The sequence below is a fragment of the Falco naumanni genome, chromosome 1, assembly GCF_017639655.2.
Source record: "Falco naumanni isolate bFalNau1 chromosome 1, bFalNau1.pat, whole genome shotgun sequence".
NCBI classification, from domain to species: Eukaryota; Metazoa; Chordata; class Aves; order Falconiformes; family Falconidae; genus Falco; species Falco naumanni.
Genome location: NC_054054.1, coordinates 23,379,984 through 23,399,798, shown reverse-complemented (window position 1 = coordinate 23,399,798; position 19,815 = coordinate 23,379,984). Strand labels below are relative to the sequence as shown.

Here is a 19,815-nt window from a genome sequence, read left to right as displayed (position 1 = left end):
CAGCTACGTGCTGTCCAGATGCTGCTGAGGGACATTAGGAACCTGCACTTGTAAATGGTTGCAATAAACTCGGTGTCAACTATTAAATAACTGAGTCAAAAGTCCTATTTTTCAATGCCAGATTTCAGCACTTATTTTTAAATGCCAAACTTTTTCAAATGCCACCAATACAAATCAGCAGGTATAACACCAAGTCCAGGGAAAACCAAGTGAGCACACACTAGTAGCAAGAATTGAATCCCTTTTATTTACAAAGTTTAATGTACATGTCAAAACACAGCATAGCCACAAAGCTCTAAATCCAATGATACCCATACTGTATTTTGCCACGATACATTGATAGGAAAGGCCGTGTTTTGTGGAAAGACAAATTCCAAAATTAACTACACTGTACAGGGGTGTGAACTGCGACAGAAGCCTCGAGCTGCCAGAAAACAGTTGTGAGGAACGCAGGGACACCATAGAACTGACTACAGCCAACCTGAGGGCAGTTAAGCAAAAATGGTGTAACAGTCCCAAGATAAAAGCGATGCCACCCTTCTCTCCCCACAAGCCACTGCTGAGTTATACACTTATGTGTCCCATTCCCCACAGGGACCTAAAGGACCGATGACTTAAGCCAGTTACTGAGCGCTCACAGAAGCCATTTCACATGCCATCCACATCACAGCTTGGTATTTTACACCGATATTCTTCCTTCACCAGTAACAGCTGCCAGACATTCACCCAGTGTGGCCAGACCACTGGCCCAGTTAAACACCCCAAAGACAACTGCCCAAAGACAGGGACGAAAGCACAGAGGGGAAAAGGAACCTAATGCAAGGTCATGCATGCTGCTGAACATTAGTAAGGGTTTCAAAGGAATAGCTGGGAACATTTAAGCATTGAGAAATTGTCACAAATGTTTTCTTCACTGATGTTTTTGTCAAGGCAAAAGTGCTTTCCAATGCAGATCAGGTAGCCCACCAAAATATGGCAAATTCAGCAGCTATCTACTCTCTTCGCTATTCCTTTAAAAAGAAATCCCTCCAGAGGGCAGCAGTTAGACAAAAGAAACCCCAGCTTCCTTCAAAACCCTCCCAACCAGCATCTGCCCTTGCCACACACCAACAACCGCCATTCTTTTCTGAGCAACCTCAGACAACACTTGGCCTCAGGCCAAAAAGTCAACATTTCAGGAGCTGTTTTGCACGCAAGAAATCCAGCAGCAATGGCGGTGCGGGCTCTGTCCTCAGACTGGACCTCAGTCACTTCCCACGACAGCCTGCTGCACTAACGAGAGACTACGGGATCTTCCTCTCTCCTGCAGAGACCTTGCACCTTTAGCACCTGGAAACTCCGATGGATTGTTCCCACTGTTTCAGCCACCTGCATCAAGAGGACAAAAGAATGATGTCACAGACAGGCTAAGAAGATCACAGAGGTACTCCCTGATGAGGTCTTTCCTTTATTTTGATTTATTACACATCCTTACCTTGCTAAAGCTGTGCACTTACACCTCTGTGCTTCACAGATGAGACTACTTTAGTAAGGTTTCTTCCCTCCCACCCCAATTCTATTAATCAGGATTGCTTCCCATCCCAATGTTTTTTCTTCTTTCTTCCTAGTAGCATATGAGCCATCACATCATGTGAATATAAGTGACAAATACACTCATACAGGTTAAGAGCCTGTGCAGCACTGGTGCAGAGATTTCAATCAGCAGTTGCTCCCTCTCCTAAAAAAGGAAATACCAGAGCCCAAAAGAACAAAACAAGATGCGCAGTTTGCAGCCTGCATGTTAGCAGTATTACCACGACATGCTTGTGGCTATCTGTAACTAACACCGAGTAAGAGCGGAGGGAGTCTGCAGTGCCTGGTGGTCCCTGCAACCACAGGGAGTATCCCCAGAGGGGCAGGTGTGTGATCATGTCCAGGCCGGCAGAGCCAGTGTACCCAGAGCACTGAGTAAAGCCCATGTATATGGGATGGAAGGTTCCAATAGAGCTGGTGAGATTTCAGAGCACAGCCTCTGAAGACCCTTCCAAAGCACCTTGTTTATTCTCCCCAGCTTCTGCGCCCTCCAGAAGATGCAGTCCTTCTGCCCAACCTCAGTGAGGAAAGAGGGGTGATCATGAGAGTAAAAACCCTCAGCTAAGCACTGCAGTTCTTGCTTTCAAGAGGATAAGACAACACTCCAACACAACAGCAGGCTCCCTGGAAGATGCTGAGCAATGAGAGGTAAAAATACCCCAATACAAAAAAAGCAAAACAATTTTTTCCATGAGTCTTCTTTCAGACAAAATTACTTATTTATGGAACTGCATGTCTCTCAATGGGCAAGATGAGAAACCATTAAAACCACATTTAAAAGCCTCTCAACCTCGAATGATGAGATGCAATGCTAAGTGAAAGTGCAACTAGAGTGGCACAGAGTTCAAACTTGGTACTTCAATTTTAAGACTACAAGTCAATGACACAGACAGCACTTTTCCTAAGCAGCCTTCTCTCCCAGACTCCTGTCTCATGCTTGCAGAGCACTGAGGTTATCAACAGCTACATTAAATAAATATAGATTGCATGACATAGTTACTAAAATTTTTCCTAGTGTTAAGCTCCCCAAAACATTTCTCTCCCTTCTTGCAAGAAAGTCCATTTTCTGTGATGCACCTGACAGTGCTGTGCATACAACCCATCTTTTCCACTCCTCATGTGAAGGCAGCCAGTTTCCCCTTTTTGTTATTCTATCAGTTTGCTCAACCCCCAACTTCATGAGCTGCTTAATTTCTGATACCAATGTCCAGCACCTTAGCTCAGGAAAACGATTTACCTGGCACAGCCAACTTCAATATCCATAAAGAAACCTGTGCACTGCCCTCACTAAGAGGTCTGTCATAGCTAGGTGTCCTGAGAATGTGAAGGGTAAAAAGATTTTTCTGTTGCACCTCCCCACTAGGTAAGCATTCATGAAACTATCCATTTGAAAGCCACCAGAAGACCACGCAGCAGAAATTAAAGCCTACCTTTTACAGGCAAGTGTGATCTTCTCCTTAAGGCTAGTGCTCAACTCTGGGGAAGCTGGCTTCTGATGTATCAGGCATCAAGGTCCCTGACAACTGTAAATTGGGAAAGAAAGAAAAAAGAATGCCCATTTCCAAGTGTAGTATAAATAGAACAATCAGAAACCACCTTCTAGGGACATATGCAATGCCAACATGTAACTTAATACAAATCTGTTTTTTGATAATTAGACTTCAAAAATGCTTTCCCCTGCCCCTCTCCCCCCCCATACAGTCTGCTGCATCTCAGCTGTAAGCAAAGTGGCCAAAGTGACTGCCTACGGAATTACTTCCTCTCAAACTACATTTCAATGTTACTGAGGAACTAATCTTAAAGAGAGCTGCAAGATATCCCCTTCTCTCCCTATGCCTGACTCCTATGCTTTCTCCCTCCCTACTGCACTCAGCCCCCCAACATCTAACATAGCCAGAACAGTTCTCCTCACAGGACACGTCCCTCCTGGCCTCTCTTCAACTCTGGTAAATCAGGCTTAATTCCACCTTGATCCAGCCAGCTGAAATAGCAACAATTCATGTTGTCTGTCTTAGCAGTGAGAATCTAGTATTCAGTTAACCTCAGAGAGATAAATAGAGCCCCGTGTTTCATCCATGACCCCTCTCTTTGCCCGCAGCATAAGGCCTCAGGTCCTTTTACTTAGTTAAGAAACCAAGTTCTGCTTCTGTTAGAGTCACACTGGAAATTTTTTGGTCAAGCTGTTCAGAAAGTCTTGAACCAAACAAATACAGAGCAGCACAAACTCTTTCATTGTTTTGTTACCTGCTGTGAGGCCAGACTTGGGTTATGGAGGTCAATAGCAGCAAGGGAGGGGACACGGGACTCCGAAACTGTTTTGTTTTCCTTTTTCAGAAATCTGGGATGCCACGCTGCAAAACACAACCAAGGTATACAATGTTAAGGAAGTAAGAGCTTACTGCCGTAATGCACACTACTTTCTGCCACTTAATTAGTTTCTAGGTTTTATTTAGAAGGCATCAAGGCTCATACCTTCCACTCCTCTCAGTTCAGGGAGGTGATTTAGTTCTGGCAAACGTACATCTGTCTTGGAATATTCCCATTTTTTCCTATTTGCCTGAATGATGTTTTTTTCATTAGTAACCTGTAATCAAGGGCATAAGTACAAGCTCATGAAAACATAGAAAAAACAAAGCCGTTCTCAAGGTTAAAAATGTGTCAATGCAGCAATGTTCTGCTGTAGTTGGAACTTGCGCAAGAAGAAAAGAAGACTCTAATGTGTGTGAAAGAATCCATTCTGCTCAACTGTCATTTATACATTATGCAATGGAACATCCACAGCAAAAACCCACCAAATTATCTAAGCGAGACTGCTTTCAGAGAGACAAAATACAGCACTTGGAGAATGGCTCGGATTAGTTACCTGTAAACAGGCAAATGTTCCTGCTGTCATGGAAAGAATATTGCCTAGGTAGTGAGTGCAATGGAAAGCTTTCCATCTCACTTGTTTTCATTATCAATTTTTAATGCATTTCAGACATGACTAAGTAAGGGCCTGACCATGTTAAATCCAAATCCTCAATTCTGCTTCAATAGCACAGCACACATGGTCTACTTTTCCTGGCCAGGCAGGAGGCCATGGATATATTCCAAGTCTCACAGATACACTGTGTTGGGTTGCTCCCCTCATTCAAAACTGTCCTCTGACACAAAATATGTTTCATATAGAAGATAGCTACTAGCAAAGGACAACAAACGACACACCTGTAGGAAGTGGTTTGGTGGAGGCTGCAACAGATGGGATTCTTGACAATAAAACACACACTTGAGTTCAGAATTTATTTTTGCTTTGCCAAGAAGGAAAGACATGCGACTTACCGATGTCAAGCTTACAGTGTAATGGCCTGCTGGAGAATACTTCCGTTGCTTTAGAAATGGGTTCAGGTATTTTTTACTCTTTTCATCAACTCTGCAATCAAAAATGCCCCAAATTTTGCATTAACTGGGGTAAGATGGTGAGTATAAGAAGAACAAAGGCAAGACATCCAGAAACACTGTCATTAAATGCTCAGAAAGAAGGCTCACGGGGAGAATATCCTTTGTGAGCTTAGTTAACAGAGAAGTTTGGTCCCAACGACAAGCCACGACTCAAAGAAAGGACAGTGTCACAGCAGCTGGCAAACTGCTGCTGTTCAGTAGAGCTCTGCCAAACGCAGAAACACAGGGACCCTGTGCCTGTGTGGACATGCACAGCTATTCGAGGTGAAGCTGAGCTTTCCAATCCCCATACAATCCTCCACCCAAGAGCTGTTCCTAGCTGTGTCCTGTCCCAAACCCACATCTCACATTCCCATATCAACACCCTGCACCTCTCTCAGGACATTACAGCTCCTCAGCAACAGGGATGATGGATACAACCTCTTTCAGGTCTTTTCCCATACCTGTAATTAAGGTTCCCAGGCACAGGACCCATCCCAACTGCAGTGGGAGAAAAGTTCTGGTTGATGGGAGGGATAACTATGCTTGCATTCTTGGCATACTCCAAGCTGCCGCTGGAATCTTTTAGGCTGGTTTGAGGGCTTATTTTAAATGGGTTGATCGCACTGTCATAGAGGGAGCTCAGGTTGGAGGATCGGTCTGTTTTCTCTGCATCAGCTTTAGAGTGCTTCGCCTTTAATAGCTTTGCATCTCTGCTCTTTGGGTCAATGCCGAAATCCTGTTTGGGAAGATAAGCATTGTCTTTCTCTTACAGCCGTGTTTAAAGAGTAGCTTAGAGGAACGCAGGGGGGAAAAAAAAAGTCAAAAGCCTAAACCCGCATGATCCTGCAAGGATCTGATGGAGATGGAATTGTTTTTAGTAGAAAACCTCTGTTTTCCATCAGACAGGAGGAGACTTGTCAGGGTTCCAGCACCCTCTGTAAATAAGTCACCTTACAATGAGATCAGAAATGATGGCGGAAGAACAGCCGTATCCTGTGTCACTTCCAAAGAAATTAAATAAGAACTGAGCCTAATGTCACCTCGAAGTCACTCTGAAGCCTCTACTCCTTAGTATCTGATTGAAACCAAAATATGTAATTTTGGAGATAGGGTTTGACAAGGGTAAAGAGCAGCACACAAGCACATTTTTGTGATTTAGGATGACTTATGCTTCCCAACTGACTCTCCCTTCAGCTCTGTATTTGCCCATAACTGCATCACTATGTAGTTTACCTGCAAGGGACTGGCCAAATAGCCACTTACAGACTGCCAAGCTGAGCGCTAAAGAACCCTTGTAGCAGCCAAACAGAATCAAAGGCACAGACCTTTCACACAATAGTGTGTGGGTTGCATTGCACCAAGTGTCACAGCTGTGGGCACAGAGGCCTCATGAACTGCCTTGAATCAGGCAACAAGGTCTTCAGCACTGTTTAGACTCAGAGTGACTTACAAAGGTGAGCTTCTCTGAGACAGCACACTTATCTAGTCTTTTTTTAAAAAAATGAAATTGACAATAATGCTTCTATTTTTGCTATGAACTTAAAACTGCAGCACATACGTACTTAGTGATTTTAAAACATGAAAGAAAAACAAGCAACCAAGTTTGAAAAATCAAGATGGACTAACCCGGACACCAAGCATTTTTCTTTCTTCTAAAACATCATCTTTGTCCCTTTTGCTGATTTTTGATTTTTTTTGTAATTGATGGTCTCTGGCATCTTTCTGAATCTTTAATTTAAGCTCCTGAGCAAATCTACATCGGAGATGGGGAGGGGAAAAAAAAAAAAAAAAAAGAAAAAAAGGCTTCTGTTAATCTCAACATCACCATTAGAGCCCAGGCTCCTATAGCCTTCTAAGCAATCAAACAAACCATGCCTTTAACTAATGAGAAGCCAGCCAAATATGATGTATCCATTAAAGTAAATAAAATCATACAAGCACATGCTTTTCCATTACAGCAATAAAAGTGTTTGTATCCCAGCCTGGCCTAGATGCATAAAGTGAATACAGTGTAAGACTATGCTACCCAAGACAGTGTGACTCCAGGCATGCACAGCAATGAATTAACATCATGACAAGGTAAGGAGGCAAACATGCCACTACAATGCATTCCCTTTCAACTGTTCTCCTATTTCCAGGAAGGCTAAAACCAAACAAACCCAAGATATTCCAGTGGCTGTCAGCTCTGCAAATCCAGCATGCAATCTTCCAGCACAACTGCTTAATGTCCTTCTAGTATCAGCATTCTCTGAGCAAGAAATGAACTGTTTACCTTTCAGCAAATCCATCCTTGTTAAAGAAATCGCACTGCAAGAGTTCAGCACAAGATGGTCTTTTGTCTGGATCAATTTGCAAACACTTCTGTCAAATAAACATACACAGTAGAAGGCAAATACATTAGAGATGAAACAAAGGCTTTAGTGTTTCCAAGTGAAGTCAAGAAAAGAGCTGCAAAACTCTCCCTTCTAGGGCCTGTTATATTGAGATGAACCCAAGAGACACCACTGTCAAAAAAGTTTAATGTTTGCTGACTGCTTCCATTCTAATTACCAATGCTCACAAAGACTCATTGCACAGGGAATACCTGTCATACAAATAGATTGCTCTGCTCTCAGTAAACCTCCCTTGTTTTCAGTTACATTTGTTTGGCTATGGCTTTAGAATCTGTTTTGAACATCAGGCATTTCAGATACAGCCATGTTGTTTTTAGGTTGTTTTAGTTACCCAACATATCGGTGCTCCAGACTACTGTATGAAAGCACAGAAAACACTCCCTGGAAGGATTGTCCAGAATCTAGTACGTAGGCTTCCTAACTCCCACATAGCAGATATACAGCTCCAAGAGCAAAGGACACGTTTGGATGCCATCTCATCCAAACCTATCTGCTTGCAGTGCCTCCACCAGCAGGTAAAGGGAGGGCTGGCAGGCAACCCCATATCCACACAGCTCTGCTAGCAAGGAAGCATTAAGGGGCTGGCCATTACCTACAAAGCATCCACTTAGGTAGCAGCTAAGGGGCAAAGCTTCTTGGGAGACCTTTCAAAAGATCAACTGATGCAGTGAGGCATACAGGGAATGCTTTCAACACGTGAAGCTCTTCTTCACCTTCCAAGTCTCCTTAGAAAACTTAATCAGTGGGGCACTAGATGCTACAAATCCTCCCCGGAGGGTATACAGTGACCATTTTGGCTCTGGAGATGCCTGGCTTAGGCTCCTCTGTCACCCCAAATGGTAGCTGTTGTATCCTTGCAGCCCTCACTAAGCTACAAACCCAAGCAGTAGCTCATTGCATGGGCAGTCGAGGCAAAGCCAGTTTAACAGCCCCAGCCCTTTCTGTAGGCTGTATTCAGCTCCCCAAAGTGAAGGACAAATAAATACAGAAACATTCACAGCAAACGATCAGTTAATCACCTTGGCTAAATCTAGCACTGCAGCAGAGAGCTTGGGATATCGTTTGTCCAGAGATTCGGCCTCTTTCACTTCAGGCAACCTCATGCCAGCGAAGAGGGGATTTTTATAGAATAACTCTTGGTGTCTTGGAATTAAGTTACCTGGAATCACACAAGCAAAGCAACCACATGGAAGAAACACAGAACAGTTCCATGAAACATTTGAGAGGCTGAAATCCCAGGTGAGAACTACTATAATTGCTACAGTCTGGGTCATTCTCTTTCTATCTGGGCATCATGAGCAGATACTGTACTCACAAGCTCCTAGCTCCCCTTTTGTAAAAGGCACTAAGAGTATGTGCGCTCAGAAACAGTTCAGCACAGCTTTTCTCTTCACACCCTCCTCCCCCTGTCAAAATATTTTTGACCCCTTCATTAGTAAGCAAGCACTAGGAGCCTGACAGGTTGCTCTTACCCAGGCACTTGGTGATATGGTAGAGCTGGTCAATGTCTGAATCTCCAGGGAAAAGGGGTTCTCCTGTGAGCATTTCTGTTATCAGAGAGCCAATAGCCCACACGTCCACAGCCCTGGGAAAAAATGAACAAACAAAACACCACCCCAGCTCAGCATGGCTTCATTTGTCTCTGATCTCCAGGCTGAGCCAGGCCAGTGCACAGCACTTCTTCAGCTGGGTACAAGGCCTGAAGGCAGCTCTGCCCCCCTAAACAGCAAGACAGCTGTTTTCCAAGCTTACAAGTGCTCTGATGAAGGGCAAAGATTCAGCTCCTGAAGCAGACAACTGCTAGCAGAAGTCTGACAGATGTAAAATCAGGTTCCAAAACCCAGTGCTTTAAAAATAGTCATACAACATAACATATTAGTCAAATCTTGCACTTTAGAGAGCGCAAAGGTAAGCAGCTCCTCTTTCTGCAGGCATCTGCTCTTCAGGCAAGTTTACTGAAAATTAATTTAAGTAATTCAGGCACATACAGAAACCTGCATGATTATACTGACAGACCTGTGAATTATATAGTTTAAGTTCTGACCTGGTTTTGCAGCACTGGGGATCCCAGTAAGAAAAAACGCATTCATCCCACTTCCTCACTCCTGAAACCTCTATCTAGAATTGTTTGGAGGGATTTGTCTGGCTTCCCTCCACGCCCCCATCTGTACAGGAGGGAGATCTATCATAGCCTCCCCCAATACTAACATTGGCAGCTGAAAAGCTCCTATAGACACCGGACCAGGAACTCTGAAGACTCTCCTTGGCTTTTGAGCCAGGAAAACTTGCAGTAGTTAGCTGCAGACTGGGAAAGAGAACAGGAAGGCTTAAACTTTTACAAATGAATAATCAGGGAATGCTGAACAGCATTCTCTTTAACCTGTTTGCCAAGCAATAGTCCCCTGCCTCCCAAAAAAGCAGAGCAACCCTTTCCATACTCCCCACAAGCCCACAACCCTTCTGCAGCCTCACATGTCAGTCTTACTTGCCATACTTGATATCTCCCACCAGCAGCTCTGGAGCTCTGTACCATCGGGTTGCCACATAGTCTGTGTAAGCTTCCCCAGAAGCTGCTAAAGTACGGGCAAATCCGAAGTCACATAGTTTTACAACTCCCGACTGGGAGACTAGTATGTTCTCTGGCTTAATATCTCGATGTATGATCTGCACAGAGAAAAGCAAGTCAAGACAAATAAACTCCCTGTTTCTACAGAGTAAATTGACTGGCTCACCAAAAATAGTGGCTTCCTCACATCCAGGTAGAAAATTACATTTTTGCAGGCATGGGAAACACACAGAGTCTGTAAAATACAGCTACGTACATACAGTCAATGAACAAGCACTGACCCAAGTGCACAGGTAAACACAGAACCTCTAATTTTTTGCACACATAAATGTTTATTTCATGTATCTCTTTGCAGCCATATGTATGTTCTACACCTGTATTTACTACAGGTATTTTAACAGGCACAATTTATTATGCTTGAAAATCTGGCCTTGACCACAAGTTTAAAAGCTGTATTGCAAGGGCCATCGGCATGTCCTGCAGTTAAATGTGAAGAGTATTCCAGGAATTCATGAAACACATTTTCCTAGACATAAAAATACACAAATGCGTGTGTGTTTATGTATACAGTTACACAACTAGGATTAAATTGGCAGACGTGTTAGAAATCACTTGAGAACAAAAACCTAAAAATACTGAAGAGAAGAAGCAAGCCTACATGTTTACATTGACACTATCAGAACCAAACTTTTGAAGGAGAAACAATCTCCCTCTGCAAGATAAGCCATCCTACTATAAGGTGCCACCAAGTACTGAATTCCTGTGGAGCTCTGGACCCTTCCTTTGGAACACTCACAGATACCGAGACAGACTGATTAGCTGACATCAAGCTCTGACATTTTCTATGGAATTCAGTCCAGGCCTTCTGCTCTGCCTCTTTCTTTTCAGCCAAAGCTTTATTTCTCTAAATTTTAATATATATCAACAATACACGCTTCTGTATCTATTCATTCAAGGTTAACTGCAGAGCTGACTACTTGTGCATACTTACATTATGACTGTGACAAAATGCTATTCCTCTCATAATCTGAAATAAATATTTCCGAACCCTGCTGTAGTCTAGTCCATTCGGAAATGCCTCAAGGTCATCAAGCACCGTGTGATCCACAAATTCAAACACCAGATACCATCGTTTCTTCTTTTTATATACTTCCAGGAGGTTCACGAGATTCTCATGCCTGAGTTGCTGTTATAAAACAGGAAATATTTTGTGAGAGCTTGACAGCATATAATGGGTAAACTGCAACCAGATACTTTTAACTGCAACCCAGCCAGTGCACTGCCCTGGAATGCTCCCCTTGTCATGGCACTCACATTCATTTACTCTTAAAATCAGCCCACTGATATTTTAGAATAGGTTTTATTTTTCTGATTTTATTTTAGTTTTTTAACATTATCTGGAGGATTTTCACCACCTCATATACGCAGGCACCTGGTTTTGTAACGTAAAAATAGATAAAACACTAAGGACATTTCTTCTTAATGGGGATGCCCAAAATACACTGTTCTGTTGTTGGAAAATCTCATGTGTTCTGCTTCTTACAATACTCTCCTCACGTAAGAGGCAATGATAACTCGTGCCCTGATTGTGACAAGCTTTAGAGCAAGCTTATGTTCCACATAAGAGAAATCTTGAGGAAGTCAAGAAGAATTCCAGAGGAGCATGTGTTACATGAGAGACAGCAGGCACCTAACAACATCTCCCACAAAGACTTGCCGTAGCAAAGGAAAATCCACAGGTCCCTGAGCTAGCAGGAAAGACAAAGCAAGATGGTTTATACTATAAAGTTCAGCATGCTGCCAAGTATGTCTCTGACCACTGCAAGAAGAATAACAGGGCATTTAACCATGACTGGTGAGCTGCACAGACTCCTTGCTAGTTTTGCTTACAAACAGCTCAAGCAGCAATAAACACAGCTTGTTCCTGTAAAAGGTTGGGCTGTATCTGTGGCTCAAACACAGCTTGTTCCTGTAATGTTGGGCTGGATCTGTGGCTCGAACTCCTTCAGGAGATACTCTCATCAAGGTGACCAAGTAACACTGTGCCACCCTGCCTGGTCCCTCAGAGCACGGCATGAAGAGCAACACTAGCTAGCTACCCTTTCCAGTCAGGATTCAAAGGATTGCTGAAGACAGCTCTTAATTTTCTTAAAACAAAACACTTTTTGCCCTTCCCAACAACCCAAAGCTGATTAATCTCTTTTCTCCCGCATTTTTTCCAGGAAGTTTTATTCCTCTCTGTTACTCCTTTCTCCAGGGTGTCGCCTTAAAAATATCGTTCACCTCCATATAAAAGCAAAGCAAAGGCAGCTGCAATACCTCTCAGTTCTACCTCGCTGCCAATTCATCACCAACTACAGTGTCTGCATCTTAATTTTTTCTAGTAAGGCCAACAGAAGACTTTACTTTTAAGCTCCTACCATACCCAAAGCATTTCTGTTGGCACTGCCAGCTTATACATATTTACAGCAACTAACATGTGCCACAATAAAAGCACAGTAAATAGATAAAAGGAATGTTCAGCATTCTTACCTGTAATAGTGTTAACAATTAAACAGCCTCTATTAAACTGTGTCTAGTGGATTCACAGTGAAAACTGACCAGTCAAGGATTTGAAGAAATTTTTTTTCCCCAGTATTATGCAGAGGGGAATGCTGAATATAGTTTAGAGAGAGAGAGAAAAAAAAAAAAAAAAAAAAAAAAAAGCAGCTGTATTTTCTAGCTACTTTGTCATCACATTCTGACCTGACAAGAATCCACCTCCAATTGGTTACACATTTGTAACACCGGTTTATCACACACCACTGCAACAAAACAGACCATGCTACAATGCCCAGTTATTTATTAGCTTGGAGCCTAGCAGGGAAACATTGGAGGCTGCCTGAAGGCTGCACCATAGCCCAGGGATCACAACACACACAGGAAAATGCAAAAGGACTGCAGACTGTCCAAAGCAGGAAATTGTAGGGGAAATGCTCTGACAGTGCAGTGGAAGTGCCAGCCAACCTGCGCCTGGATCTGTCAAAGACCCAGATTTCTTAGAAGGTCTAAAAAGTGAAGATTTTAGAAAAGATGTTCAATGAGCAAAAAAGCTCTTTTCTCAAGAATAACTTCTTCCCAGCACAGGACACCTGACGAGGTTTTGCTGTTTTCAGCCACAATTAAATTTCTCCCCAACTCCAGAACAGGAGAAAAGAAAAATAAATTAAAAAAGGAAATAATAATAAAAATAAAAAGAAAAAAAAAAGATTCATAGGAAGCATGCAAGTGAAGAAACTACCAAAAGATTAAATGTCTAGATGTTTATTTTCACTGAGAGAGGCCACACTGGCTGAGGTATACATGGAAATGGGAACTTGGCAAGTTCCCATTCACCCAGGAAAACACACCAGTTCCCACCACCACCTGGGAGGTGGTACACGCTCTGACTCAATAACTAAGCAAGCTTGGCCAACAGATCAGGTACAATCCAGACTCACACACATCTGCTTCAATACAGTTGAGGGGACAACACTCAGCTGCTGGCTGCCTCTCAAGCTCCAGCATGTACATTTTTATGAACTCTAAGGGTCTGTAGCTCTTGCAGTGATGGCAGAGATCACTTCCCCCCAGGGAAGCACAGGGACTATAGTCTGGCAGACTTGCAAAGAGACACTTGTGGCAGCCAAGAGGAGAGAAGATGGGTCTTCATGTATTTCCCATCTCTAGAACATCCTGCATCAGAGGAAAAGCCTAGATGCATTCCAACTTGTAATAAGACTTTCCTTCATCTCTTCACCAGACACATCACCTGTGTCCCAATGCTCAAAGCTACCATGTGCTCACGCACAGAGACAAGCACCCTTCTGTGCATACCACCTGTGGGACAAGGGAAGAAGGAAAATGCTGCAACTACTGCTACTAAACACAGGAGCTGGAGGTGGTCAAAAAAGCAAAAGGAACAAAGGATGTATGTCTTGGCACAAAATGCCACCCTGCATTCTTAGCATCCTATTCACAAAGACATGCAGCAGAAAAAAAAATGGCAGTAAAACAGTTTAGGAACTTGCAACAAAGACAAGACAGGAAGCAGAAAGACCACATGACAGAACACTGAAGAGCATACACACAAAATTCTGTTTATCTACAGCTCCTGGGTATTTTCCCAGAGTATCTACAGCCCATGAAGAGAAGCACTTCTAACAAACCAACCCATGCAATGAGGCTACACCACATAACATTGCTGATAAGAAGCCAACAGGCTAAAGGGCGACTGGACATTTAGGTGAGTATAGAGCATCCACAACTGATACCTGGCAAATCATGCACTCAAACAGCAGAGGACACCATGCCAGCTGGCACTGAATTTGATACACAACACAGAGGAGGACAATTACTACTAGCAAGCAGTAGAGACCTTGGGCCTCCCTTCCTTGTACCTTTCCCTGCTGAATACAGGGCACATAAGCAGGTTTCTGTGCAAGTCAGGTTTAACAAGGCAACTCAAGCACAGCACTCAGCCAAAGGGAAAATGCAGCTTTGCAAGGTTACAACTCAAAGACTAAATGAACTGTTGCTCATGGAAATACAAACAGGGCCCAACTGAGTCTTTTTTCATTTGAACTTAGTTAAACTTCATAAATCATGGTCAGATTTACACAGGAAGCTGTGTTTCCTTCTCAAAATGATCCAATGGCTTAAGTTGACACCTATCCTACAACTTCACCAAATAAACACCACTCCTTAAAGGACCACTAAGGAGTCATAAGAGGCAGTTTCCTCCCAAGAGCCCATTAAGTCCCTACAGGTAGATCTCACCCATACCAGCTAGCACCTTTACTGCAAGAAAAACCTCCAACCACAGACATGAAGGTTACTGTTCTGCTTGAAGGAGTCATTTGCCTTCACAAAGGTATTTAAACACCTGAATAGGTTTCAAAATAGTGCCATGAGGAGGTACCTCGAGCCCAGCAGAGGCTGGACTGACACACCGCTGCTCTCTCTCCCCAGAGAACACCCATGCTGGGCTGCACCATTCCCCTTGCCTGCAGCAAGGTGGGTTGCTGGAGTAGTAACTGCAGGAGCTTCACAATAAAAAAAGTCACGCTCTGTATTAACAACCCGGTGCAGCGGCTCATGGCGGACGTTGTACTGCAACATAAACGTCTCCCAGCTGAACGAGGAGCTACGAATTTAAACACAAGGCCATCAAAAAGCCATTGCTCTGGTCAGACTTTGCTGGCAAATGCAGGCCGGCTCCCCTCAGCCGCTCTCACAGTCCCCTGCTCACCTTCAGCAGCTTGATTTCCCTCACGGCGATCTTCCTCACCACCGCGTCATCCTCGCTTTCCAAGAACTTCTTGACGGCAACGATCTGCCCGCTCTCCTTGTTTCTGCACTTGGTCACCACCCCGTAGCTGCCTTCCCCCACCAGGCCCAGCACCTGGTACTTCTCCATGACCAGTTTTCTCCCTGGGGGAGGCCGGGGACGGTGAAAGCTCCGCTAGGTACACCGTCGGGGCGGGCTGAAGGCGCCGGGACGGGCTGAAGGGACCGGGGATTTACCGAGCGCTGCTATACAGCAGCAGGCCTGGACCCAAGGCGCTGTTACCATAACAACCGCCCGCCGTAAAGCGCAGCCGTCGCGCACGCCCCACCTGTCGCAATAGCCGCCCGGCAGACCCGAGCGGGCGGCTGGGCGGAGAAGGCGAGTTGCCGCAACCGGCGGTACCGGGAAGCGGCCCGCAGCCCCGCCGTGGCGGGAGGAGGAGGAGGATGAGGAGGGTGGGCTGGCCCCATGAGGGAGGCAGGGCTGAGGGGGGTCGCGGGGGCGGGGTTCCGGAGGTACCGCGTGTCCCCGTCGCGACGAGGGGCTGCGGCCCGGTCGTGGGGGCCCGGCGCGGTTTATTCGTTTATTTCTTGACGGGCCCGCCTCGTGTGTGTTTGTGCCAGCGCCAAAGGCTGTAGCCCTGATATTTTACGCTTTTCTTACAAAAAGATTGTTAAGTTCGATGCCTCTTCTAAGGCAAACCCACATGGTACTGGTGTCGGCTGTACGAGATTCCTTGGCTACTAATGAATCGATACACTGTATCAAAACAGATCGGTTTTCTTTAAACACAACAGCCTGCAAATCCTGTACTAAAATTTTACAAAACCAGTGGAGCCCAGTGAAGCCCTCAGGAAGCCTTGTCTGTCAGCTGTCTCTCTCCCCAAGTAAATGCAAAAAAAGGTACTGAGCACACAAATGAATGTCTACTGATTTGATGTAAAAAAACCTGCCCCTGTAGACAAGGGTAATTATGTTCATTAATTAAAAGGTTTAAGACCAGATTCTTGTCAGAAGAAGGGGACAACATTTTCTACGCAGCAGTGACTGCACACAAGGATTTGCACCGCTGGACTGTGAGGCCCTTTCGGGAGCCCTTTGGTCATGCCGTGACCTCGCCATCCACAATTACAACAGCATCACATTCCTCAAGGCCTGTTGCTCCCAAACTTTCCTCCTTTGCCTTGAAGGCCTTTGCATCCCCATCCCCTCCATCTAGGACTGCTATTCAGTCTTGGGCCAAGGTATTAGGAAAACAGGAACAGCCAGGAGCCAAATTTGTGGAGCTGATGGCACAAGAGATGCCAGACTCCTTCCTAACAAAGCCAGCCTAAGCCAGTGTCCAAGACCTGCTGGAGATCTACTTGGCTATAACAAGTAAAAAGGCCTTATAAAACATTTTCCCCTGAGGTTCTCTTCTTAAAGCCATTAAGATACATAAAGAACAAATGACTAAGCAACCTTATTGTGGCATGAAAACGTGTGGTGAGCAGAGTGCCACAATAAAAAAATGCTATGAAATCATTTAATGAATATTCTGTGCCTGAGCAGCTGTGTGCTGTTACGAGGCAGCTTATGTTGCTAAGAATGTGGCGATGATAAAGGTGGAATAATACGCTTTAAAATGGGTGTCTGTCAGTGCCCTTGCTGTGCATTTTATTTTAAAAACAGTTTCTGGATGTTATGTGCAACTTCACACTTTAACAGCATGAAGGTAACCGATCTCCTTCAACAGGGGCTGCTTCTAGCAAAGTTGAAGCATGCACGTGGGTTTACTGATTGAGACTTCATCCAACACACCCTTGCTCTCTCCACTGCACACTGGTGACAGCAACTGATGGAGCAACCCTTGACGGCTTTTTTCTCACACTGACTTGTCTTGCTCTGGACATGGACACAAGTGGCATGGCAGGATGCGTGCAGGAGAAAGCAATCAGAAACTGCAACTACAGAAACAAAGACATTCTGTGTGGATATTCCTGAAAGGTGCTATGTTACAGATGGGGGGGGAGGGGGGGGGGGGGAGGGGGGGGTGTGTGCGGGAAAGAAGAGATTAAAGCAATAGAAAGGAAGTGGAGACCAGCTATGTCTGTTCCAAGGACTGCAAAGCTGCGTAACTCCTGCCCTGCCACGTTGCTACGAGAATGTCACACCCCATGGCCATCATGCACTTTTCCTCTTCTGTTTTTACCAGTCAATTCCTAGACATTTATCTTCTCAGTTTTGTGGCCTATATTTCATAGTCTAGGGTATTGTAGAAGAAATTTCTCTGAAGAAATTTATGAACACCTGTCAGGTTTAGCTACTGAAACATTTCTCTTTGGGAGAGGAGCAGTGTACACCTTGCCAAAATGCCCAATTCCCTGGAAAATAGCATCATGAGGCATCAATATTCCAATAATGCTTTCTGAAACCTTTCTCCTATTTCTCTTCAGTCATGTCGATAATGCGTCACCTTCTGTAATTCATTTCTGTTTTTTTTTTTTTTATTTCTCCTTCACCCTTATTCCCACTTCCTATATGCAATCACTGTAATGCAGCTTTCAAGGCTGACCTTACATTTCCAGGAAAAAAAATTGCAGCTCAGTTGTCATTAATTTATTATATTCCTCCCAGCTTCTGCTGCTCATCATTATTGTAGCAAGTGCCTTCTCTGGGTCCTGGCATTTGTTCAGCACTGCTAATAGATAGCTAACTTGGCAACCAATTAACTCTTCCATTGCTTAAGATACCAATTTTGGCTTGTTTAAACAAAAGGCACAGAACACAGGCTTCAAAAACTCACTCTCAGTGCAGATGGTTCTTGAATTTTATTTTAATTGTAGCAAACAATATGGGAAACCAGCCTTTCTTGTTTACGGACGGTGCCCCATCTCAACGGGATCTCTATTAATCAGAGATTCTAGCCGCCCCACTGCTGTGTGAGTAATGCTGGCTTTTACCATCAGCAACTAACTTAAAGATGACAATTCCTTTTGGGTATAGGTTGCTTTGAGGTTTGTATTTTGAGTGATCTTTATTTTTATATAGATAACGTCACTGTTAACTTCCAATGATTTGTGTCAGTGTGGTGCTGTAATTTAAAGCCACAGAGACTGAAGGTGGTGAAGAATAAATGAGGTATTTTGTTAAATCATATAGTACCCCTGCTCCAGGTATGTCTGACAGTCTGTTGGTATCTCAACAGCATTGACCAAATTCAGTCTCGATAATGTGAAAGAAACCATGTTTTTTCTCTCATAATGTGATGCCTGTAGCCAACGGGGACCTTGACTCCATTCCTTTCCTCAAAAGTGTGGCTGCTGGCGATGCTTCTTCATACTGGCCTTTGGAACCCTGGAATATTTTTTTTTCTTTTAAATGCAGACTACTATGAGCTCTTCTGATCTTCCATGACCATAGGAAAGGACATCTCCCAGGTTAATGAGAAAGGGGCAAAAGAGTTTTAAAGTCAATAGCTAGAACAGCTTTCTTTTTCTGAGAATTAAATTGGTAGTCTTACAGTCAACACAGCCAATGAAATACTAAACCAATGAAATACTGCATAGTTTTATTTTCTAAGTACCTACAGTGTAAGTTAGACATTTTCAGTATTCTGAGCTGACTGCAACTGATACAATTTGTCAGTCTGGATTCTGGATCCTTTGAATGTGGGGCAATGGCATTTCTTTTATATATTGTTTAGCTTTCCATACTAAATAATATGTGGCTGTGCTGTGTGCCTTCCACATCATGCTTGTCTTGCTGTAGCTCTCTGAAACATTCATCTTGAGAATGTCAATGTGGTGTCAGTTCTGATTTTGGTTTTTTATTTTGCTTGCCAGAAATTTTCAGACATCATGGTATCTGCTAGAATCACCCATCACAGTTCTTGTTGTTGCACTTCAGGAAGACAAACAGCTAGTTACTTAATATTTTTGATAATGAAGTATCCAACGACAGACAAGTCAGGGATGAAGTGGTCAGGTGCCCCAAATGATCTTTTAGGGCTGAAATTACAGCAGTGGGGTTTGGCTTTTTTACTTCAGGAACTTTTGTTCACACACAGAGTACAAGATGTTATGAACATATGCCAAGATGCAGGATTTCACATTATACCCTATTTCTCTTCATTCCACAAAATGGAGGAGAATAAAGTACATTTAGAAAGAAAAATCACACCCGTGGCATGCGGTGGTGATGAAACAGTTGATCACGAGATGTCACTGACTTCTTTCCAAGGCAGTTTTGTAGTAAACCGGCTTATTTTTTTTCACCCATCCTGTTTTCCCCGATGACAAAGCTCCATCGCTTCAGTTTGGCACCAGGCCTTTCCTCCCCAGCTCCCACCCGCAGCAGGCAACTCAAGCCCTCACCCACCCTTTCTTCCCATAAGACAACACCTGGAGGGGAAATAAATACCTTCGGCGCTGACCCTTAAGGTGAAGAGCCTTCGAAATGCCCATGTCTGCCGGGACGCAGCACCACCCTCTCGCCACGCCGGGCGGTTTGGGGTGCTTTGGCGCCCCCTCAGCGCCCGGGCGGGGGCGGGGCGGCCGCCGGGGGCGGGGCCAGCG

The 19,815-nt window shown here is 44.2% G+C and overlaps 1 protein-coding gene and 1 long non-coding RNA gene across 3 annotated transcripts; one reads left to right on the top strand and one right to left on the bottom strand.

Annotated features, from left to right (window-relative positions):
• Positions 1 to 230: 230 nt before the first annotated feature.
• Positions 231 to 19,773, bottom strand: CDKL2 (cyclin dependent kinase like 2). Of its 2 annotated transcripts, none has more exons than XM_040585377.1 (13): positions 19,661 to 19,773; positions 10,943 to 11,137; positions 9,871 to 10,049; positions 8,858 to 8,970; positions 8,405 to 8,544; positions 7,265 to 7,353; positions 6,619 to 6,745; positions 5,454 to 5,728; positions 4,891 to 4,981; positions 4,045 to 4,156; positions 3,817 to 3,923; positions 3,003 to 3,095; positions 231 to 1,368 (listed from the first exon to the last, which is right to left on the bottom strand). In XM_040585377.1, the coding sequence occupies exons 2-12, from the start codon at positions 10,973 to 10,975 to the stop codon at positions 3,036 to 3,038; spliced, it is 1,326 nt and encodes a 441-aa protein (XP_040441311.1). In that variant the 5' UTR covers positions 10,976 to 11,137; positions 19,661 to 19,773; the 3' UTR covers positions 231 to 1,368; positions 3,003 to 3,035. The 2 variants fall into 2 exon arrangements, with proteins under 2 accessions (XP_040441311.1, XP_040441304.1); XM_040585370.1 differs by lacking the exon at positions 19,661 to 19,773 and adding an exon at positions 15,221 to 15,535.
• Positions 15,618 to 17,676, top strand: LOC121084200. The gene is made up of 2 exons (XR_005826631.1): positions 15,618 to 15,714; positions 16,995 to 17,676. It is a non-coding gene; the product is annotated as an uncharacterized LOC121084200 (long non-coding RNA).
• Positions 19,774 to 19,815: the final 42 nt, after the last annotated feature.

What these genes read in the sequence shown, in the direction of transcription:
- CDKL2 (XM_040585370.1), bottom strand. Translation starts at nt 15,388, where the DNA reads ATGGAGAAGTACCAGGTGCTGGGCCTGGTGGGGGAAGGCAGCTACGGG. An exon ending in GGAGATATCAAGTATGGCAA is followed by an intron (nt 8,971 to 9,870) that starts GTAAGACTGACA and finishes ATTTTTTCCCAG; the next exon opens with GGCTGTGGACGTGTGGGCTA. An exon ending in CCTGGGAACCTTAATTACAG is followed by an intron (nt 4,982 to 5,453) that starts GTATGGGAAAAG and finishes TTTTGATTGCAG; the next exon opens with AGTTGATGAAAAGAGTAAAA.